Source organism: Magnolia sinica, chromosome 17 (assembly GCF_029962835.1).
Source record: "Magnolia sinica isolate HGM2019 chromosome 17, MsV1, whole genome shotgun sequence".
In the NCBI taxonomy this organism is placed as follows: domain Eukaryota; kingdom Viridiplantae; phylum Streptophyta; class Magnoliopsida; order Magnoliales; family Magnoliaceae; genus Magnolia; species Magnolia sinica.
Genome location: NC_080589.1, coordinates 28,738,966 through 28,763,766, shown reverse-complemented (window position 1 = coordinate 28,763,766; position 24,801 = coordinate 28,738,966). Strand labels below are relative to the sequence as shown.

Below are 24,801 nucleotides of genomic sequence, written 5' to 3'. Positions count from 1 at the left end.
CGTTACGGCCACCGTTACCATGTTCGAACACCTTGCTGCCCACAACTTTTGACGAGATCACAAAAACCATCAATCTCTAGACATGAGCTCAAAGCGAAACGGTTTTGGTCCCCAACTGTCTTCTTCCACCTCAAATAAAATAGGTTGATGATCTGATGCGGGTCTAGGAAGAGCAAGGAGGGAAACTGAAGGGTATTTGTCAACCCAATCCATCGACAAGAAGAATCTATCAAATCTAGACATAATCGACCTCTCTCTACCATTACCGGGTGAACTTAGTACCGCCCATTGAAATGTCGATCATTTCATTAGAATTAACCCACTTATCAAAACCCTGCATACTTTTAGTAATCTTATTACCAGTAGACTTCTCGTGGGCGAGTCTTATGACATTGAAGTCTCCCCCGATGCACCATGGATACTTCAATCTCATTCTAACTTCATTTAATTCCTTTCATAACAACTCTCTTCGATCTGGCTGACATGGTCCGTAGACTAATGAGAAAAGCCAAATAAAGCTCGAAGATATATCCTTGAAAGCAACTGAGACTGAGAAAGATCCACTGAAGGTACCTTTGGAAACCCAAATATCCCTGTTCCAAGCTACTAAAATCCCACCTGTTGCTCCCACAACATTTAATATTGCCGCACCTTTTTTTTTTCATGCCCCATATGGAATCCAACAACTTTGGATCAAAAACTTCTAATTTAGTTTCTTGAATAGCGAGGATCTGAGCCTTATATTTTGTGCTTACCTTTCTAATATGGTTTCTTTTTTCCTAACTACCCAACCCCTGAATGTTCCAACTAAGAACCTTTATTGGAAACTCAAACGAAGACTCCTTCCCTTTTTGCCTCCAGTGGAGACACTATGCGAATCGTAGTTAACTGTGTGTTCCAAGTTCAACAACTCTCTTAACCCCTTAGGATTCTTCCCCTTAGGCTTCTTTATCTGGATTTTCGAACATCCTCCATCCTCCACAAACTGAATGAAAGCATAAACATCCTCACCAATAGATCCCAAGGACAACCCTACTTCCCCACACGGATCAACATGTCCCGATACCAAGCTAATTCCTCTTCATACACTGATTAGACAGCGGAGGGGGACCAGGAATGTTCTTCACAAAGGAGGAGTGGGGAATAGGCATTCACTGTAGATGGGAGCTCCCCGGCTACCTAAAGTGGCATCACTTTGAGGGCGTCTAGAGCATCATCAAAGCATTCAATGCTAATTAAATCTTCTGGTGAGAAGGACTGGTTCACATCCTCCATTTTTGAAGCTAGGTCCTCTTCTAAAATCTCTGCTAGTATCAAATACCATACCTATCCTACAGCAAGAACTTGGAGAGCAAAGGGCTTTCGATTCAAAAAGGGCATTGGTTGTTGATGCTCCCAGCAAGAATGGGATAGAAAGCTCGATTGGAAGGTTTAAGAAATTAGGCCCGAGATGACACGTGCGCAAGGATAAGTTAGGACGTATGTGCGAATTGAAGTCTTGGTTCGTCTCACGTGACAGATGGCGCACGAGTGAACTTAATTCGTCATCCACCCTCCCCGAACAACAAATCAAGGCCGTCGATAAGTCACCAGAGTCTATTGGATTACAAAGCATGTCGATGGTCGCACTCGATCCTACATCCACCGAGACATGTGTCACCACTCCTGCTACTTCCAAGCCACTAGAAAAGGCCCAAACCTCATTATTTCCTCGAAGCCTCGATCCGAATCTAACTTCTGTAATCCAAAACTCCTTAAGACCTCCATCTATGTTCCGAACCGAGCCTCACCTGCTCCAGCATCTTAATTTAAAATACTTGGAAGAGAAGCGTCCATGTCCCCTAGCCTGCCAACCACTACACGAACCAACTCTCCGAGTGAATGAGAGAAGTTCAGATCATGTACTTAGTACCATTATCTATACATGATTTAGTAGCAACAATGTTGATGGATTCGAAGAACACGGGGGACTTGCAAGCTTAAATAAATAAGAAGATCGACGAGAGCATAAGGACCAAGAAACCACGAACGAACACCACCAAGAGAAGAAATATGACAAAGGAAACTTGGTTACAGTTTCTCTCTCAAAGAAGGTTCCCAAGGGGAACTTGTAAGAAACTCAAGTTTAATTAGATTGGTCCATATCGATGAAGAGGAAGTCAAGTAACAACACCTACCTGGATTGAGGTACTAAATGACTTCAATATCTCCCTGATTTTCAATGTGGTTGATATGTTCAACTACCATGCCAAGATGTCTGACATACGAGATAATTTTTTTAAAAGATAACATAAATTTTATTAAAAGCTCGCGAAAAGCAAGAAAAGAATACAAAAAACCCACAGAAAACTAAGACAAAAACCGCCTAAGAAATAGAGGAGGTGATCCAACTAGAGATCCACCATTTAATCTTTAAAATGGTGGTAAGCACCTCCTCCCTCTTGTTTTGAAAACAACAAGCATTCCTCAAACCCCAAATAGCCCAGAGCACCGCCATGAAATTCATCCTCCACCTAGCTTTACCGACTCAGCCCCTCCACACCCGTGCCAAGCCAACAAAGCCTCATCCACGGATCTCAACATGACCCATTCAATTTGAAGCTCAACAAGAAAGTGATGCCAAATTTTCATGGCGAGAGAACAGTGAAGAAATAGGTGATCGACCGATTCTACATCCCCCATGCACATTAGGCATGCATTGGGAAGACCCAACGATCTCCTTGGAAGCAAGGTATTTCGTAACGGTAACGGTGGCCATAATGGCCGCCACCATTACCTTTATGATACAGGTCATAACGGCCGTTATGGGGGCTGTAACGGCCATTAACGTCTCTTTTTTAATCGGAGGAAAAATCTTGAAAAACCTTTATCTTCCCCATAACATTGAAAATAAAAATCTGAAAAACCCATATTTGCCCCGTAATAGACCGTTACAAGGCTGTTACGGCCTTTACAAGGGGCGTAATGAGCCGTTAATGGCATTTACAGTTCATTTTTTTCATAATGGTTGTTATTACCATTAGGACCTCATAACGTGTAACGGTTGCCACCATTACCTTTACGTAACGGCCTTTCCGGCCACGTAACGGCCTTTACGGCACACCATGCTCGAAAGGTTATCTATAGTAAGGATCTTCTTCCAACCCACCAACCAAACAAAAGTCACCACACGAGGTGAAGCTTCACAGAACCAATGCTGGAACGGGTAAGGAGGCTGGAAAGGACAAGGCGAGGAGGTGATCAGCCCAAAAAGTTAACGAACCGAGAATTTACCAAAACTATACCCTGTCCAGGTCATCGAATTTGCTACAAAAATCGAGGGGTTGACGTCCTTAAGAAGATCCAACAAACCCACAAATTCACTAATCTCGTCATCCATCATATTCCTGCGACTGGGCAGCCACAAACTATCTAGCTACCGCTAACCGAAACACATTCCTCAACTGAAATGACCAATATGGAGCAAGATAAGCAAGGCGGGGGAAAAGATCCTGAAGCATGCTATTACCAAACCATATGTCCGTCCAGAACCGGATTTGCCTTCCATTACCAAGCGAGAATGCAATGCCTATACAAACCAGATTTTCCATATTTGTGATCGCCTTCCAAGTGCCGAAGCTTTATAAAGGGAGGACTTGACAAACCAATCACCCTCCTACGCCCCATACTTACTAGCTATGACCTCCCTCCACAGCCTTCTTGATTCCGTACCAAATCCACTTTCTAAGAAGGGCAATATTCGTCTCAGCCAATGTTTTAAATATTGTTATCGCGTAATGTATCGCACCCTTGGGATACAGATACATATTGGTTATCGCATGGGATATATCAGTTGTATCCAAGGTGTCCCGTATCAGTATCGGTTGGCGTAACGGTGACCTCCAAAACCGATACGGATACGGGATCGTAACGGCGATACGGGGGCGTAACGGCCCGTAACGGCGTAAAAAAAAAATTTTGCCAAAAAAGTATAAAAAAATATTTATTAAATCCGGAATATTCTAAGCATTCCAAATATGCATTCATTTATAAATTGGAACATGTTTATGGTGGTGTAACGGTCCACTCTTTGGTGAGAAGCTGTATCGGACTGTCTGATTAATTTTTGAACCAGGTAACCTGAATTTGACTACAAAATGTATATATTTAATTTTCTAAATATCTAATTTATATACTTAACAATTTAATATCTTTCTCCCAGTAGTTCTTTAAAAAAATGAAATTAAATTCAAGTAGATGGCGTTGCCAATTTCGAGCTGACTTGGAGGACCAATCTATGCCCCAAATTAGCCTCAAATTCATGCAATTTATTGTCATTATCCCACTTATGTATTAATGGACATTTATTGGATAGTGAATCATGAAAAAAATCAAAAGACCCTATTTTAAAAAATAAGAGTACACCAAATAACAATTAAAACTATTTAAATAATTTGATTTTGGCATTGTGAGTTAGCAATTGCAGTTTATAATTTAATTGGTAAATTTTAAGTTAATATGTCTTTGGTACAATTTTTTAAGGCCCCAAATTAGGTGGGACTCGGATTGTGAAGTGTAGCACACATGTCAAAGTTTTTTGGGCCCCACGCATGATGAATGTGTTATATCTAAACCGTCCATTCATTTGACGAGATCATCTTAAGGCTTGACACAAAAAATAATACAGATTTAATTATCAAGTGGACCACACTGCAAAAAGCAGTGGGGGATTGAACGTCTACCATTGAAAACTTTTTTGGGATTACATAACTTTTAGATCAATAAGAAATTTGTTTTTCCTCTTCATTCAGGTCTTTTTGACCTTATGAACAGATTGGATGGAAAATAAATGTTACGGTGGGCCTACGAATTATTTAACGGTGAAAATCATCATCTCCGCTGCTATTTTTGGTGTGGTCCATCTTTGGATACGATTCATTTTTTAGGTAATGCTCTAAAATAATATTTAAAAATAGATGAACGGTGTGGATATAATAAATACATCACTGTGGAGCCTATAAAACTTTGATCTCCTTTGAACCGTTCGTACAACTCAGAGTCGAGGAGTGTCAGCGCTCTTCTCAGCATTACACGTACCTATAGCAGCTTACGCCTGCCAAAAAAAAAAAGGAGAGAGGGAAACCAAAAAGAAAAAAGAGGGAAAGAAGAGAAGAAAAAAGAGGGAAAGAGGGAAAGAACAGAGAGAGAGAGAGAGAAGAAGGAGGAGGAGGAGGAGGAGGCCGTAGCCGCAGCCGCAGTCGCAGCAGGCCGAGAAGAGGAAGAAGAAGAAGAAGAAGAGAGAGAGAGAAAAGAAGAAGAGGAAAAGAAAGGAAAAAGGTAGGGGTTTTTTTTTTCTTTTCTTTTTTTTTTTTTTCCAAGGCCCGTAACAGCCGTTACGGGTCAGTAACGGCCGTTATGCCCGTAACGGGCACGTAACGGCCGTTACGTGTACAAAAAAGGGACTCGGCCGATACGGCCCCGTATCGCGTAACGGGTACCACCGTTACCGTTACGTATCGGCCATTACGGCCGATACGTAACCGTTTTGGGACACCCTGGTTGTATCGCATAATGTATCATTGTTCTTGGGACACAAGGGAACATTGGGAAATTGGTCGAATTTTTCAATGAAACTTAAGGGATTGTTGAAAAAGACATCAATACACACTTAGAAATCAAAACATTACCAAAAAAAAATGCACATAATAGGGGTTTCCTTTGTATGGGGTCCTAATATATGCGCTTTCCAACTTAACTGATGCAAATATATTCAAAGTCTATTCATATAATTTATAAACGTAAGAAGACATGTATAGAAACACAAGCAATACATCCATAAGAAAAAAAAAAATCACTAGATCAAGTTACATACATGTTTAATTTTGTGTTTGGATACAAAGATTGCAACTGATTTGTGAGAAATTGAGAAATTTCGCTTTTTCTCAATTTTCTGCAACTTGACCCATCTCCCCCAAATCTCGAAATCGAAGTTCCAAATCCATGATTTTTCATGGAAAACATAAAGATCATAGATTTGTAACCATTTGACACTGGTTTAACATGATTTACAACAAAAACATGGATCGAAAATCGAAAATGCTTACAAGATCAAATAAGTGGGATATATCGGCACTACTTGTGCATTTCATATCGCACAGGTGGGATACAAGATATATCGTGGGATATAATGGCTGATATCGTCGATATTTAGAACACTGGTCTCAACCGTGGGGTGTACTAACAAGCTAACAGTAAAGTGTGAACTGACAGTGGGATGTACTAACAAGCTAATAAAAAATAAAAATAAAAACACTGGTCTCGACCAAGTTTCCGAGACTTGCATCCCTCCGCTTCCAACGGCCTGCAAACCTTATTCCATTTGAGAAGATTGAACTTCCTATTTTCCGTTGCCCCCTTCCAAAAAATAAAAAACCTTCTTAGCTTCTCAAGCCTGTCCAACACAACCTTGGGACACTTAAATAAGGACATCAAATAGATCAGAATATTAGCAAAGGCCATCTCAATAAGGGAGATACGTCCGCCAAATGAAAGATATCGGCAATTCCAAGCTGTTAATTTTCTTTCAAATCATTCAATCACTCTATACCACACGTGTTTGGACGGCTTCCCAATGCACAATAGGATCCCTAGATACAATTTAGGAAGAGACCCAACTTTGCACCCGAAGATGGATGCCAACCCACTTAAATCGTCCCCATTCACATGGATACCCAACATTTCCAATTTGGAGGCGTTGATTTTCAGGCCCGACACAGCCTCAAAACATACGGTCATTTTCTAGAGATTGTCAACCGACGTTGAATCTACCTCACAGAAGAGTAACATATCATCTGCATATTGAGAGTGACTAATAAGGGGGCACTAGCTGAAGGTTTGAATCCTGTGAAGAGGCCATTTTCCACACCTTTTCGAAGCATCATGATCAGGGCTTCTCCAACAACACAAAACAGATATGTGGATAAAGGATCTCCTTGTCGAAAACCCCTGGAAGCCCAAAAAAAAAAAAACTTTTGGGGATCCATTTACAAGAATGGAAAAAGAAGCTGAGTGCACACAAGCTCACATCCACTTCATTTCTCACTGCAACCCAATCTAAGCAACATGTAATCAAGAAACCTCCAATCAACATGATCATAGGCCTTCTCAATGTTCAACTTATACACTATCCCACTTCTCTTCTCCATAAATTTGGCATCCACGCATTCATTAGCAATTAAAGCAATGTCCAAGATTTGTCTGTCAGCAATAAATGCTCCCTAATTTTCCGAAATGATCTTAAGTAAGACTTTCTTGAATCTTGTAGCAAGAACCTTTGCAAGGATCTTGCACGAGCCTCCCAGCAGGCTTATAGGTCTGAAATCTTTGAGTTTATCCGCACCTTCAATTTTGGGGATCAAGGCAATGAAAGAAGCCCCAAGCTCAGAAGAAAGGCGACCATGCTCAAAAAATTCAGAGAGGCCTCCCAACAAGCTTATAGTTCTAAAATCTTTGAGTTTATTCGCACCTTCAATTTTGGGGATCAAGGCAAAGAAAGAAGCCCCAAGCTTGGGAGAAAGGCGACCAGGCTCAAAAAATTCAGAGATGAAGTCCACCACGACCCTTTTCACTACATGCCAGAACTTCGGGGGGGGAGACAAGATAGGAAATCCATCTGGCTCCTGCGCCTTATCCCCACACATAAGAGTTGACCGTCACTTTGATCTCTTCTTCCAAAATCGACGCTTCTAAAGAGGAGACATCCAAAGAAGGAAGCAAATTGAACTCTAAATTATCCAAATTAGGTCTCCCCCACTGTTCCCCTAACAGGAGATCCTCATAAAATTGCACAATGGTATCGCAAATTCTATCCTTGTCCGATATCCTAGCACCATCCACGAGAAGAGAAGAAATTCTATTAGACTGGGCCCGAGCACCTACAATACTGTGAAAATATCGAGTGTTTTGATCGCCTTCTTTGAGCCACACTGCTCTTGACCTCTGACACCATTTAATCTCCTCTTCTTTGGAGCAAGCAGCTATGGATAAAGAAAGAGCATCCCTTTTACCTCTATCTTTAGACGACAGACTACCATTCTCTTCTAACATATCTAGAGAATCCAGGGGCATTTGGCATCTCTACAAGAAGAGCTTATTGGCTTATATATATATATATATATATATATATATATATATATATATATATATATATAAAACTTTTAGACTATTTGGTAAAAGTCTAATCGAAGTGCTTATTTGTTTAGAAAGTAGAAAATAAGCTCTGATTTTACAAGTTGGGGAGGGGTTACTTTTTGAAACAGAGCTTATTTGGCTTAAGCGGGGAGACATTTTGGACTAATTTTTGGACAAGTTTGTCCTTAAACTTTCCAAGTAATTCCCATCTTACCCTCTTCTCTTCTCTTTACAATTTCTTCGAGGTAGGCCCACATGATGAATGACCCATATTGAAGGTGGGCCCCACATAATGAATGGTCTACATCAAAGGTGGGCCCACATAATGCACAGTCACATCAAAGGTGAACCCCACGTGATGGATTACCTACATCGAAGTGTGGCCCTACCTGATGGATGGTCCACATCAAAGATGGGACCCACATGATGGATGGTGGACATTAAATGTGGGACCACATGATGGATGGTGGACATTGAATGTGGGACCACATGATGGAAGGTTGGCATTAAAGGTGGGTCCACATGTGAATGACCCATATTGAAGGTTGGGCCCCACATGATAGATGGTCCACAACAAAGGTGGGACCTACATGATGATGATGAACATCAAAGGTGGGTCCCACATGATGGACTATCCACAGCAAGTGGGCCCCACATGATAGATGGTCCACAACAAAGGTGGGACCCACATGATGGATGGTGGACATCAAAGGTGGGCACATCATGATGAACAACTCATATTAAACGTGAGGCCCCACATCAAGGTGGGCCCACGTAATGAATGGCTCATATCAAAGGTGGGCCCCACATGATAGATGCCTCACATCAAAGTGTGGCCCAACATGACGGAACATGCACATCAAGTGGTTCCCATTTAATGGGTAGTTCACATCAAAGGTGGGACACACATAATGCACGGAGTGAGCTTCACATGATGGATGGCCCACATCAAAGTGTGGCCCCTCATCATGAACGGTCCACATCAAGTGGGCCCCACTTAATGGATGGTCCGCATCCAAGGTCTCACATGATGGATGACCCATATCTAAAGTGGGCCACATGATGGATGACCCATATCCAAAGTGGGCCACATGATGGATGATCCAAATAGAAGGTGCGCCCCCACACGATGAATGGTGGATATCAAAAGTAGGCCCCACATGATTGACAATCCACTTCGAAGATGGGCCTTGTATGATGGATGGCCCACTTTGAAGGTTTGGCTCACACAGTGGACGATCTACATCAAAGGTGGGCTCCATATGATGGTTGACCACATTTAATGTACAACATAATGAATGGCCCAAATGTCTAAAATATGAAGATTGTAGTCATCCATTCATTTGTCATTTGGGGCATGTTTCACCTATGGTGAGATCCACCAAAACAACCACTTGGATTGCTCTTATAAATGAGTTGTTGTAATCTTTAAAAATGACGTCAACTACCCCTAAAAAAAAGCACTTAGTTGAAGGTTTTACCAAACGTGCTTATTTCAAATAAGAGCTTTTTTTTTAAATTGAAAAAGTGATTTTACCAAACGAGCTTATTTAAAACAGGAGCTAGAAAAAGAAAAGAGCTTATTGGAGTAGCTCTTATTGAATTGGAGTCGGTGCACAAAGGTGTGACAACTAGGGTTTCTTCTATCAAATCATCGTCGGAGAGAAATCTGTTAAGCTCCAACCCACTTGACGCCGAAATTGAAACCGTCAGAGAAGCCTCAAACATCTTCCTCTTTCCTTTCTTTTCATTCCTTTTTCTTTGTTGTGTTTGGAGCCTATCCTTGGGGCTCAAATTACCATGAGCGGGGCCCACCTTTCTGATCAAAGGAGGGCCCACCATGGCATTTAATCTTGCCCCAACATTGGTCTCCAACAAGGTTCCTTCCAGTCCAATCTTTTGGACATATTTGGGGCTCTGTTTTAAGATATTTTTGGGCTACCTTGCTGCCCTATTCTCGGGGCTAAATGTACCTTAGAATATGGCCTTAGGTGGGGCCCATTTCTATCAAGAAATGGGGCTCACATGGACTCGTGATGGCTACCAAAAAATGGCTCAGTTGTAGTTGCAGGAAAATCCTCTCTTTTTTCTCTTTTTTTTGCCAAACCCCTAACTTTGGGACTTTGTGGGAAGCTGGAAGCCCCACAAACATTCTTTAGGGGAATACACCACCCAATGTAGGGTCCACACAGTCAACAAACAACACCCAAAATGGGGTCAGCGATAGTTGTGCAGGAAAAAGAGTGTAGTTTTTACAGGTACCCATATTGGGCCTTGTATCATAAATTGCACACACATCTTCAATGGGCCCCACCTTAGGGGTTTTTAAGCCCATACATGGGGCTACCAGGGGATCATGTCCACTCACCAAATGCGGGCCCTACACGATCGCAAATCAAACCCAAAAATGGGGACTGCCCATTTCTGCACTGGTCAAAACTTCAACATCTGTTTGATCTAAACTTCTGTGGGCCCATAACCCACAGGTCCCAGGATAGACAACTTGATACGGGCCGTAATGGCCGTTACTGTTACAGCCTTTTTTTTTCAAAAAATCTTTTTTTAGCCCTGTTAACGGCCATTTTTTCTATAACGACCATTTCAGCCCCGTAACACAATGGTTACGACCGTTGTCGCATACCTTGATTAATGTACAAAGCATAAAACTTGGCAAAGTCAAGTTCTTTCTAACTTGGGGGAATGATGGCTTGGTTGGAAGTCAATGGTTTTAGTCAGCTTGTTTCAAAATGGCGGGATTCGTTTCAAGTGGATGGTTATGCGGGTTTCAAAATAACTCGTAAGTTGAAAATTTTGAAAGAAAAAATTAATATGTGAAAGAAAGAAGTTTTGGCGGCTAGACAGGCTGAATTTGAATCAATTTTGACAAAGATCCATGAGCTCAATATTAAGGGGGCGGAGGCTTATCGGATGAGGAGAGACGTGAAAGATCGAATTTAACACTGAAATACTCAATTTTCTTTAAGGAAGAAGAAATCAAATGGCGTTAAAGATCTATATAGAGTTTTGTGGTTAAAAGAGGGGGATGAAAACATGCATTTCTTCCACAATATGGCTAGTGTTCGCACCAAGGTTAACAGAATTAGTAGTTTGATGATCGATGGTTCCAGAACTGCGGATAAGGATAAGATTTGCAATTTAGTTGTCTTATTCTACAAAAATTTATTATCTTGTGATGATTGGTCCAAACCGCACTTGGAGAACTTATCCTTTTCTCAACTGCCCTCTCACGATTCAGAATCCCTTTAAGTGCAGTTTTCAGAAGTAGTTAAAGAAGCTATTGATTTTGTGTAGAGACAAGGCTCTCGGCCCGAAGGTTTCCCGATGAGGTTCTTTTAGACATTTTGGCTGGTGGTTAATAAAGATATTATGGATTTCATGTCAGAATTTTTTTTAGAGAAGCCGCCTTTCAAAAGAACTAAGGGCTACCCTTATCGCTTTGATTCAGAAGATTGGAGTGGAGTATCATAAGAACTTCAAGCCAATAAGCCTAACTACAAGTCCCTATAAAATCCTCGCCAAAGTCCTAGCCACTAGATTCAGAAGAGTGTTATCTCAAGTCATTTCGGAGAATCAAAGTGCCTTTATAGCTGATAGGCAGATTTTGGACTCGGCCCTTATTGCTCACGAATGCATTGATTCCAAGCATAGGGAAGGAATTTCCAATGTGGTTTGCAAGCTAGATATTGAAAAGGCTTATGACCACGTTGATTGGGATTTTTTGGATTATATGCACGGGAGGCTTGATTGCAGCCTTAAGTGGAGGGGATGGATACAAGCTTATATGTGATCGCCACATTTTTTTTCATCTTAATCAATGGGACTCCGAATGGTTTCTTTAAAATGTCTCGCGGGATCAAGAAAGGGGACCCTTTTATCTCCTTCTTATTTTTTTGTAGTGGTTGGGGAGGCTTTCAATAGAATTCTTCAAAAAGTTGAGGAGAAAGGTTAAATTTCTAGTTTTAAAGTGGCTAATATGGGGATGCAAATTTCTCATCTTCAATATGTGGATGATGCAATTATTTTCTATGATACGAATACGAACTTGATTGATAATTTGCAAAAAATTGTGGTGTGCTTTGAAGCGGTTACAGGGCTAAACGTTAATGTTGCCAAGACGGAACTCCTAGGTATTCATGTTGATCAAGATCATTTGATGGAGCTTGTCGGAGTTTTTGGGTGTAAAGCAGCCGATTTTCCTTCTTCCTATCTTGGGCTTCCATTATGTATTGGGAAACCGGTGAAACACCTGTGGGATAAAGTTTTCGAAAGAATTGAAAGTAAGCTTTCCTCTTGAAAGGGCCGGTATCTTCCTTTAGGAGGTCGGATATCTCTTATTAAGGATGTTCTTTCTAACATACCAGTTTACTTTTTGTCTCTTTTCAAGTGTCCTCAATCAATGGTGGATAGAATAGATAAATTGAGAAGGGATTTCTTCTAGAAAGGACCGAACGACTTAAGGAAATTTAGTTTGCCTAAATGGGAATAGGTTTGTAAGCTGGTAAAGGAAGGAGGGGCAGGGGTGAAAGATCTTGCTCTTATGAACTTAGGTCTTCCTGGTTAATGGCATTGGAGATTCAAGGCAGAGGTGGGCATATTGTGGAGGGAACTCCTGGTTTCTAAATATGGTACGCAGCCAGGCGAGTGGAGCATAAGAATTCTTCTCTTTACAGAGCTTCTAATGTTTGGAGAGCGATAGTGTCGACAGAGCAAAGATTTCAGGAAGTTGTGTTTTTTCGATTGGAAAAGGGAACCGCATTTGTTTTTAGATGGATGTGTGGTGTGGGGATGTTCCTTTGATAGATCTATATCCTAGGATTGCCAACATATCTACCTATCATTCCATCCATGTGGATGGCTGCTATACTTACAATGGAGGAAATGTGGTGTGGTCTCCCCTGTGTAGAAGGAACCTATTGGATGAGGAGTTTGAGGAACTCATGGATTTACTTCAACATCTAAATTGAGTTAATCCTTTGCTTCAACGACAAAGATTCGATGGTTTGGAAAGAGCATAGTTCGGGTATTTTCTCAGTCAAATCGTTTTACAATCTTCTCTCCAAGCCTTCCAGTGTGAAATCCTTCCCGTTTCATCATTGGTCCTATTACGCTCCTCTACGGGTAGCAGCTTTCGTTTGGCTTGTGGGTAGGTAAACCATTGACAATTGGCAAAAGAGATCTCTTATTCCTCCAAACATTTGTCTCATGTGTATGAAAAACGTGGAGTCGATAGATCACCTATTCATCCATTGTCCTGTCGTATCCTCTGTTTGGGAGCACTTTTTGCTCTTCTTTTGGGTCTCTTGGGCTATGCCAAAATCAGCTGCTGCCCTTTTATGGGCTTGGCACGGGAGCAGATTGGGAAAGGATATAAATGTGGTGTGGAGGCTGGTGGCGATGGGAATCATTTGGCTTATTTGGAAAGAGTGGAATGATCAGTGTTTTGAAAACAAGGTTTCGTCAATGGAAGGGATCAATTGTAGAGTCAAATGTGCAGTGGTGGAATGGGCTGCTTATGTTGAAGCAGCAAAATGTGTGGATCTCTCCACCTTTTTTGTGTAGTTTAGGGTTGTATTTTTTCCGCCTTGCGGCGGGTCTTTTAATAAAATCTCATGTTCTCTCTCAAAAAAAAAATATATATATATATAGGCCCAACACCCCTAGGGTACCTACCATGTACAGAAATTGTGATTGTTTGTAGGCGATAGTTGTTACTTTTAAGTGAGTATAGTCGTTGACTTTGATGATTCTTCATGATCATGGAGGCTGATTCCTTGGCATCCACACATGTTATTTTAGAGCAATTACAATTTGGTTGAACCCTTGTGGATATGAAGTATCCTGTTTTGGATAACTTTAGATTGATTAAGAATCAATGCATGAGTTAGAAGCCAAGGTAAATATTTCATAGGAATTTTAGTATGTGTCAGTTGGGTATAAGAAGGGGTGCTCATAGGAGGTAGAGATGCCTACACCTTTTCCAAGTTTTCCGTACTTCTAATTTAGGTACTAGTTACAAGTGAAGAGATTTTACTTCAGTGAGTTATTCATCCCTCACTATTCAAACCTTCTAGTCAGGTGTTGTTAGTTCATCTATTAAGCAATTCAAGCATCAAATTCTCATTGATTCAATAACCATGTCGCATCACTTTCTCATTGAGCAGCTCAATTCCGTTGGGTTGGTCAATCAGACACCACATTGCTAATTTGGTGACCCATGACCAAATCAGTTATCCAAACATCCATTTCAAAAGCAAAACCCCACTCTAAAGAGAGCCACCAAGGTCGTGGCTAGGGTTGGGTTCAGCCAGGTTTTGAACTGTTTAGACCAGTATAGTTGGAACAACCCTATTCAAAATTTTGATTTTAATTGGCCCAGGCCTGGCCCATTGTTAGCCAACCCCAATGCCAATGCTGGGACTGTTTATAGAAGAAAATGATTTTCCTTTTCAAGAGATTTGTTCCATCTTCACTCTTTAGATAGGAAACATGTAAGCTGTAAGATGTAGCAGCTAGTGAATGAACACAACGAACCACAAGAACCTTGACTAAACCAGAAAACATTTAAACAGGTTTTTCAAAAAAAAAAAAAATATACAACTGTGTGTGTGTGTGTGTGTGTGTGTAAAGCTAATTACAACCATGAGGAGGTCTCACAAACTATTGGAAGAAGTGTCATCACCCAACAAGCCCCTAAATGTCAATGAGTTCCGTACAACATCCATTCCGTCCAGTGAAAAAATTAGGCCAATCCACTCATCAGGCAGGCCAAATCATAGAAAACAATGGACACCCACCCATTTGGACCAAAGAACAGGTGTGGCCCATCTGATAAATGGATTGATTTTCACACTAGGTTATCTTCATGATAGGGAAAATCGTATAAATGGGTTGGATGCCTTAGTTGCAGAATCCTTCTAAGTTCTAACTCGGTGTTGCTCCTACTTCAAATCATGCGCCTGCTCCTGCTTCGTACCTGTTCATACTTCAGAAAATTTCATACACTTCCCCACTCCTGTATACAAATCTGTTTTAGCTTTGCTTCATGCTTCATGGAACTATAGGACGCACACATGACATATAGGCAATCATGAACTAGTTGGACAATGACACTATCATCCAACTAGTTGTTTGTGAGACTTCCTCTAACCATATATGCATCTATTTTGCTATTAAGTCAGCAAACTGGAAGAAAAAAAAAAAAATCACGCACACTGTCATACAACTGAACTCTTAGATTTAAGATCATAGTTCTGTAAAAGACAACAACAAGCAAAGAAATCATTTACAAGGCAAACACAATTGTATAAGAAACACCCACAAAAATTTAAAGCTTCACCAGTTGAAAAGATCAGCAAAAATGGAAGAAGTTCACAAATAGACACATGATGTTATAAATAAGACTCGCCTGTCCTTGTTTTTCACTGCTTGTGGCCACTAATGGAAGTTCTGCAACTTCCTCCCCGAAAATTCGAATAATTCCAGCAGAAACAACAGATGAGCTGCATAAGCATTGACATAATAAAGCTTGTGAACCATGGATTACATAAACTGTAGCAATCAACAACAAAGTCAAGCCCTTAAAAAATAATTCTTACTTTACAGTCAATACTGCGCAAAACATCCCTCCAAATTCCCGGTCCCTCATGTTCCTTCTATAGATCAATTAACTTAAGATTAAGTTGATTTAATAATCAATTGCCAAAGACCAAACACAACACAGTACAGGCATGAAGAAAGACAACCAAGTGAAGATCCTTATACATGACATGAGTGGAAAGACTTTTTCTCACCCATAAACCATGGAAGGAATCAGGTCTCGGCCTGTTGTTGAATCAACTATTGGGTCAAAGCGGTCCTGAAAAAGAAAGATGCCAAAGAAAGTTATTCAACCATGTGAAATGATAGATATTTTTTACAGTTGTTTGGCATTCGATAAAACCAACAAAGGAAACAACCAATGTTGACCTAAAGATGGAATCTACAAGCACAATTACCTGAATATCCAGGGGAAAAGAGAAACAAAAAACGCCACTCTTATTTGACATAGTTAACAAACTCAACATCACATATACAATTTCATTTCCAGAGGGCACTTCCATGCAGCTCTCGAAGTGAAAAAATAAAAATAAAAAATGATAGGATTACTATTAACTTGATAAAATATGAAAACCAGCACCTTAATATGAGTACAGATATGGAAACCGAAGCAGGAAATAGGGAGACAACACTCCATTTTTCAGAAGTTCAGAATGCGGTTATGGATATGGATACAGCTATCACATTTAACATGCTACTCATATTTTATGATTTTTTCTTGATTCGTTTGAGCTTTGCTAAGCACACACACCTGTGCAATAAAGCTCATTTACATGCCACAAGTGCCAGCATAGCATGATAGGTCAGATATCAAATCCATCCATCAGAATGGCACCACTATATTGATTCCCTCATCCAAGAAGCAGGTTGATCCACTCGTCGGGTGGCCCACAGTTGCAAAAAAAAATGTACGGCTCTGAAAAACTTGGCTGAAGTTTTCTAACCCATCCACGTGTTTCCAATATTGGGGCCCACATGCCAAGTGGACTATATTTATTTTTGAAAAAAAAAAATGCACAGGTCAGACCAACCTGATGGATGGATTGGATCTTGAAACTATATGCATGTGTTTTGCATGGAGTGCACACACATGTGCGCCTAGCAGCTCTTGTTCTTTTATCTTTTTAGAATGCCAAAATTTAACAGAAATGTCAACTCTTACAAATTTTATATAGAGACATTATGACAAGATGAAAGAAATTACCGGAGTTACAGGAAAAAATGAATCTAATACAATAGAATTTAGTTAAAAAATTTCCTGAAAGTATCCTAGAGTATCTAATAGTAGAATCATATCATGTCATGCTTATATTGAACATTTATTTATTTTTTGATAGGCAATGAAATTTTATCAAGAAGAAGCGCTACAAGTGCAAGAAACAGAGCCTAAACTATTACAAACAACCCAACCCCACTAAGAAAGACAATCAGCTGGAATTCAGCCTAGAATCCCACTCTTTAACATAAGATATAGCCCTCAATAACAAAGAAGAAGCCAAGACACTCTCGTTCCTAAAACAGCGGTTATTTCTCTCCCCAAATAGGACACAGATCAGTCAAGAATGGAAAGCTTCAAAAGCTTCTTTCCATCTCTTCCAATTCCACCACCATGCCAAGCAAGAAAGAGGTCCTCAATAGTCCCCAATATAACTCACAAGATCTTGAACACCCTCAAGAGACCCTCCCAAATGGTCCTAGAGAAAAAGCATTGCCAAAACAGGTGGTTTACCACCTCCACATCAGTAAGGCATAACTAGTAGTGCAGTACATGTTCGGATGCACACAGCTCTCTTTTGAAGCTTATCAATAGTGAGCACCCAGTTCCTACTCACCAACCAAGTAAAAGCCACGAGCTTGGAAGCACCATGGCTCAAGGACACTCAATTTTGGAAAAGTTTGATCTGTATCAGCGTGAAGATCAAGAAGTCTTAAGAAGGGAATCTGCCTGTGTAACAAGGACACTTCATTTTGGAAAAATTGTTGTATCTGAAATCCATGCCTAACAAAGACACAAGTACTAGGACTTAGTAAAATAATGTTGCAAATCAGTTTGTAAGTCACAAGATGATATGATGGAGGAGAAACAAAGTCCACTAAGGGCTGACATCCCATTGAAATGGGAGGGATATTGGGATTAAATAGTCAGCACCACTGTTGTCATGTGCGATCGCATATCCCATGGTGGCATATCCGATTAGCATGCATATGTGATCGTATATACAAAAATGTGAGAATACGCGATTGCATATTCACCAACAGTCAAAAATCCTTAATTTTTGCCTATAAAAAGGCACTCAAATCCCCCCATTTGCGACATTATTCATTCCAAACTCTCTCTTATGCTCTTTTACTGCTTAATCCTTATACTTGCTCTCTTACATTCCAAGCCTAAATCCTAATATCTCTACAATCCTCTATAACTCTAGTCTCTAGAAGCTCCCAAGAAGAGAAGTTCACAAAGATCAGTCAAGAATCAAGATTGAAGCTCCTAAGTCCTAAGAAGACAATCATATTACTCGTACATTGATACTACTCTCTCAGTCTACATTTCTCTTTCTTTCTCTTACATTCCATTTCTCTACATTCATAAATTCTGTTTCTCTACCTACATTCTACATTTCTCTCTTTCTCTTACATTCTATTTCTCTACATTCATAAATTCTGTTTCTCTACCTACATTCTACATTTCTCTCTTTCTCTTACATTCTATTTCTCTAATCTCTCATAACTCATTCTCTCTCTCTTACATTACATTCCTTCTCTACATACATTCTACATTTCTCTCTCTCTTACATTCTATTTCTATACTTTCATACATTCTGTTTCTCTAATCTTCATTCATTCAATCTATTTCTCAATATACATTCTACATGTCTCTCTCTTTCTTCTACATTTAACATTCTATTTCTCTAATCTCACTCTCTCTTACATTCTTTCTCTACATTCATTCATTATCTCTTAGTCTTTCTCTTGAACACAATCTACATCTCTCTCTCTCTCTCTCTCTCTCTCTCTCTCTCTCTCTCTCTCTCTCTCTCTCTCTCTCTCTCTCTCTCTCTACTACTACTACTACTACTACTAGGGTAAGTATCTCTCACCCTCTATCTCTTTCATTCTCTAATCTTTACAACTTACAAGTGTACAAGTAACAAGAAGATAAAATCAAGTCTGTCTCCCCAATCTTGTTCTTTGAAACCTAAGTCAAATGACCCAAGTTGGAAGTATAGGCACTATCATAGATCTATCGAGAAGACTCACATAGTGTGTGACTTATGTGGGTTTGTGAGTTCCGGTGGCATTGCGCGGCACAAGCAACACCTTGTACATACATTGAGATCAAATGCAACAGCATGTCCCAATATTACTCCAGAAATCCAAAGGAAAATCATGAACTACATGGACAAACAAATAAGAAAGAAATACAATAGTGTCGTACTTCGAAAGGAATTTATAAAACAAGAAGCATATGAGAATATAGATGTGGTTGATGTGTATGAACCTAGCTCTACCCCCCATGTCGACAAGCCGGTCTAGACCACCGGCCTTAAAAAGAGGTCATAGGCATGGGCCCATTGCTAGATGATGTATACCACACCCTGAGGATGTGGTCGACCAAAGGGGTCGGAGTAAAGGACCCACTCAAACCATATTAGAAAACCGATAGAAGCAAACAGATAGGAAAACCACGATTTAATATATCGCTAAATGGTTACACCAAGCTCGTGTTACTTTCAACATTGTTAAGTTGAAAAGCTTGAAGGTTATGGTTAAGGCAATAGGTCAATTTGGACATAGGCTTAAGCCTCCTTCATATCACGAAGTGAGGGAGACATGGTTCAAAGCCAAGGTTGATTATACAAGAAGTTTCATAGTCGAATATAAGGAATCGTGGAAAACCTATGGTTGTTCACTCATGCCAGCAGATGTAAATCCAGTCAGATTCTAATAAACTTTCTAGTGAATTGTCCAACTGGAACAATGTTCTTAAAGTCTGTGGATGCTTCAGGTCATCCCCATACAGTAGATTATTTATTTAAATTATTGGGTAAAGTAAGAGAGGAATACGTTGTCCACGATTACATGGACAACACAGCCTCATACGTGGTCATCAGTCATCTTTTTATGGAAGAAAGGTGCCATTTATTTTGGATCTCTTATGCGGCACATTATGTCGATCTTTTGCTAAAAGACATAGTTAGGTTATGCTTAAAAATGATTGCAAGAGGTAGAAAAATCACGGTCTTTATGTATAAACATGTCATTCTTCTCCATCAAATGAGAAAACGCATTGGGTGTAACTTGGTGCGTCTAGTTGTCACCCGTTTCGCTACAAGCTACAGCCTTCTTAACACTACAAAGATTGCATTAAAAATAATAAATAAATAAATAAAAATCCAAACTTGGAAGCTTTGCAGTGTCAGCCAATTGGACTAATGGGCCTTAGTCAAAGAAGGTTGAAGGGAAGCTAGTCCAATACACCATCATTTTGCAATCTTTTTTTACACAAGTAATAAAGGCATTAAAAGCGATTGAACCTTTAGTCACTATATTGCGTTCGGTAGACAGAGATGAGAAGCCACCAATGGATTAAATATATGATGCGATAGAAGAGGGCAAGAAATAAAATCATTGACCATTTTAACTATAGAGAGCGCGATTATAGGCCCATTTTAGATATTAGAAATAGAAGATGGAGCAGACAAATGTCATCTCCATTGTATCCAGCTACCTACATCCTTACTCTACCTTGTTTATTCACTTTCATGATCCGATAGAAGCAAAAACGACGTATATGGTTGGATTTCTTGACGTGTTGAAAAGAATAGTTCCATATAAAGAAGAACAAGACAAGATTTCAACGTTACTGGACTTCTATACGAAAAGTGAGGGTATATTCTCAAGAGATATGGTCATCGGGCATAGGACAACGAAATTGCCAAGTATGAACGTCTTAAAAACTCTTAGAAATAGTTTTTTTACAATCTAATCTACTAAGTCTAACCTACTAAAACTCTTTTTCTCAGCTAACTAGTGGGTTGCCTATGGAGTGGACCCGAATAGGAAGGATCCAGCTCTAAAGAGACTGGCCATGAGGAATCTTGAACTCATGTGTTCTGCTAGCAGTTGCGAGCACAGCTAGAGCACGTTCGAAGCGGTAAGTTTGAAAAACATTAAGAGTTCGGGAGTTAAAAGTTATAACTAAGTCTAAGCTAATGCATTTTCTTTGATACAGATTCACACCAAAAAAAAAAAAGGAATCGTCTTGAACAAAAGAAGCTCAACGACTTGGTCTTTGTCTAATACAATTAGAAGCTACAAGAACGATTCCAGGCTAGGCGAGAAAAACCCGGTTTCTATGATCCTATCTACTTAGATGATCTAACTCATAGGGACGGAAGACCTGGTCTTTGTTGGCGAGGAGTTAACATGGGGCCAAGTTGAAGATGTCGCATTCAGATCGGCACCCGAAGAAAGTACTTCCACTCAAAGGCAAAAGAGAGAGGGTCGAGCAGTAGCAGTTAACCGGTGGAAGAAATTAAGGAGATAGAAGAAGGAGATGATCAATATGAAAATCAACCATTAGATGTTGATCAAGTACTAGTGCATATAGATGATGAAGAAACAGAAGAAGATAAAGTATACATCAAAGAAGGAGACGACTCTGATGATGGCGATGATAATGACAATGGTGGTAATCAGATGCCACAATGGCAACTGGATCAATGTATATAGTATTAGACGATTAGTATTATTTTGTAAGTAGTGTATAAACATCAACTTGTAACTTGTAAATTATATTTGTACGTTATATAGCTTGTTGATTGTTTTGTTAAATATATTGTTGAATGTCGATGTACTTCATTCATTGTTTAGTCGAGTTTATTTCTCTCATACAAACTTGAAATATGTCAAATTAATTATCTAATTAATTAGGAAAGTTTCTCCTAATTACTTTTTTTTTACATTTTTCCCATTATTTTTCCTTTTAAAAAAAAAAATTTATATGCAGTCGCATATGCGATTGTGAGATCACATATGCACATATGCATATGCGATCATGATTCATGTGTGATTGCATATGCGATTGTGTGATCGCATATGCGATTTGACAACAATGGTCAGCACAACTTTCAGGTGATAGATCAAGACACAAGAATTAGAGCAAAAACTCTAGATTTCATGCTGAAGGCTCAATCGATTGGCTAAGTGTATTTAACGTGTTTATGATTATAAAGAAATCCCTAAAGCGGAAAAGGTGAAATTAGTCACCATAAAGCTCGAGGTTATGCCTCAGCTTGGTTGGATAAAGTCCATATCATGCAAATTCATCAGGGAAAACAAAAAATTGCAAAATGGAAGAAAATGAAGAAAATTTTAAAGAAGTTCCTCCCCGTGGTTTCACACCACCAATTCAATCACAGGATGAAATTTGCTCAATCTCAAAACAAAAGAGAGAAATCTCTTTCATTCATAACATGCAAAATGGCTAGGTTGGGGACATCCCACCATTCAGAGTCTCAGGAAAAACCTTCTACAAAAAGGCACTTTAAGATAATATTCTCAACGTAAAGATGCTTAAAGAATTAAAAGTTGTTCCTAACTCCCTAATCTTAACACAAATATGAGTTATACCAAAAATAACAAAACATGAAAACAAACTAAACAACTAGACTATTTCATGGCCCATGGGGGTCCATGATCAAGATGCCCAATGATGATGATCCAACCGTCAGAATAGTCCACAGTTGAAATCCAACAGTCTGATCATCACGTCCATTCAATCCAACGATCTAACATGTCCATCAAGCTCCTATATGAAGCTCACATGCACCTTCCCAGTGTGGGGTCTTCAAAGATGCATGAACATGCATGTGGGGTCTTCCAATGCAGCTAGGAATGTGAATTGGGCCAAGTGGACCCCATGTAATGGTCATCTAACCATAAGGAGACTGGCCCAGTCCTCCTCCAGTATGGTGCTCAAATGTCGTCATCAATTCCCCTCGGCTAAGGAGATTTCGCCTCTGATGAAATAAAGCCACGGTAACACTCGAGGAGATCCGGGTCTCGTCAATGAAGCTCTCCCTCTGTGATCCACATGTTGTCTGACTTTGGACTACCCTTCCACTTGACGAGGTACTCCTGGTAAACTCCATGTCCTGAGGAAACCACTCGCTTATCCCAAATATCTTCCATCTTTTCTCTTTTGGTAGGTGTGTATGGCAAAAGAGGTAGATGCTGGGAAGAAAAGTATAGCATAGGCCAAGGGTTATAGGACAGGTTGGGAGAGATATCATCAAGATCAAGGTGATGGCATGAATAAAGGCTAATAGGTGTAGATGTTAGACCCTTAAAAGACATAACATCGCCCACATTGAACGTATATTTAATACCCATGTCAGGTGGAAGATCTACAACATACGCATTGTGTCCCAAATTATTCAGTATGTTATGGTTCTGCACTACGGACTTGTAGTTTCTTAACGGTCCCTTACAAAAACCGTTCAGGCTTTATATGAACTGTCACATAGTCACCTAATTGAAACTTTTGAACCTGTGATGAGAGTCGGCAAATATCTTGTACGTCTCATTACTCATGCTAATCCATTTTCTAATTTCAACATGTGAATCATAGATATGACGTGTAAATGCATCTACGAACTCTAACGACCTATGTGAGACTAACGCGGGAATAAAATCTATAGGGTTTATAGGCTCATCTACTTGCCTTTCTAGATCCACTTCCTACGCAGGAGTCATTTGTTTGTGAGGAAGGTTTGGTAGAGTCAACCCGAGAGCAAGATCTAGGGCACGTTGACTGTCCCGCATGGGTGTTAGCTTATTCGTTATGTGCTCTGAAAAAATATCACTAGACTCCTCCAATACCGAACTCACCTCAGGTGGTAACTCTACACTACCCTCGGGTGTAACCTCAGGTTGCATCTCCATACTAACCATAGGTGTGTCCTCACTTGCCACATGGACATACATCGTCAAATTAGCTTTAGTCTCTCTTTCAAACTCTTTGGCATTTATCACAGGGAGAGACTCAAGCTGAAATTTCCTCACATCTTAATGATCACATTTCTTGATGTCCTCCTTTTCTGGGGTGCTTTTAGGTGAGAGAGCATTCAACTTTATCTTCTTACCCTCATGCATAAACGAACATGTATTGTCACATCATGATCATACAACCAGGGTCTGCCCAAAATAACGTGTCCTACATCCATGGGCAAAACATCACACCACAGCATGTTCGTATAGAAACCAAACTAGATGGGAATGGGACAATGCTGAGAAATCGGAATCAAAGACACATCAACCCATGAGACTCGATAGGGCTAAGGGTGAGGAACGACTATCAAACTTAAGCGATCCACGGTGCTAGCAGAGACCACATTGGTGCAACTGCCACTATCAATGATCACCTTGCAATTTTTGTCACCACACTTGACATAAGTGTGAAAATTTGAATTCATGTGCCAATCATCACTTTCTATAGTCTGGCCTAAGGCGCGTCTAACAACTGTAAGTGGCATAGTCTCAACTCATTCATCTTCCTTATCACTGGCACCAATTTCAGGTTGATATTCTTCTTCTTCGCAATCGCCCTAATCAGCCACATCTTTATCCAACTAGCCAATGACGAGGGCCTTATTTCGCTCTTTTGTAGGGCATTGATATGCAAAATGCCCATATCCTCGACAATTATAACACCACACCTGCTCACCCCCCTTTAAACTAGTAGTAGCTAGACCTTTTATCCTTGAAATCCCTAATGTTGGATTGAATACCAGTTAGGGCTTTGGATTGACCCCCAATACTAGGCTTGGCTCCTTAGGGAGTGGCATTGACATTGGACTTAACGAGGGTTGAATCCCTTCATGAATTGCGATTTCAAATACCGCTCAAGGTCTTGCACCACTTGATAGGCATGCTCTAGGGTGCTAACATCGTAAGGGATGAGCTCACGTTGAAGCTCGAATCGAAGGCCCATCCTGAAATGGGAAAGTGTCA

The 24,801-nt window shown here is 40.1% G+C and overlaps 1 protein-coding gene across 5 annotated transcripts in view; it reads right to left on the bottom strand.

Annotated features, from left to right (window-relative positions):
* LOC131231871 (uncharacterized) overlaps positions 1–24,801 on the bottom strand; it is a 92,415-nt gene that overhangs the window by 28,568 nt on the left and 39,046 nt on the right. For 3 of the 5 annotated variants that reach the window (XM_058228207.1, XM_058228206.1, XM_058228208.1), the window contains exons 14-16: positions 15,981–16,045; positions 15,786–15,842; positions 15,596–15,689 (exon numbers count right to left, since the gene is read on the bottom strand). In XM_058228207.1, coding sequence (XP_058084190.1) covers positions 15,596–15,689; positions 15,786–15,842; positions 15,981–16,045 — 216 coding nt within the window. The remainder of the gene's footprint in view (positions 1–15,595; positions 15,690–15,785; positions 15,843–15,980; positions 16,046–24,801) is intronic. The other 2 variants (XM_058228209.1, XR_009164544.1) reach the window with 2 other exon arrangements.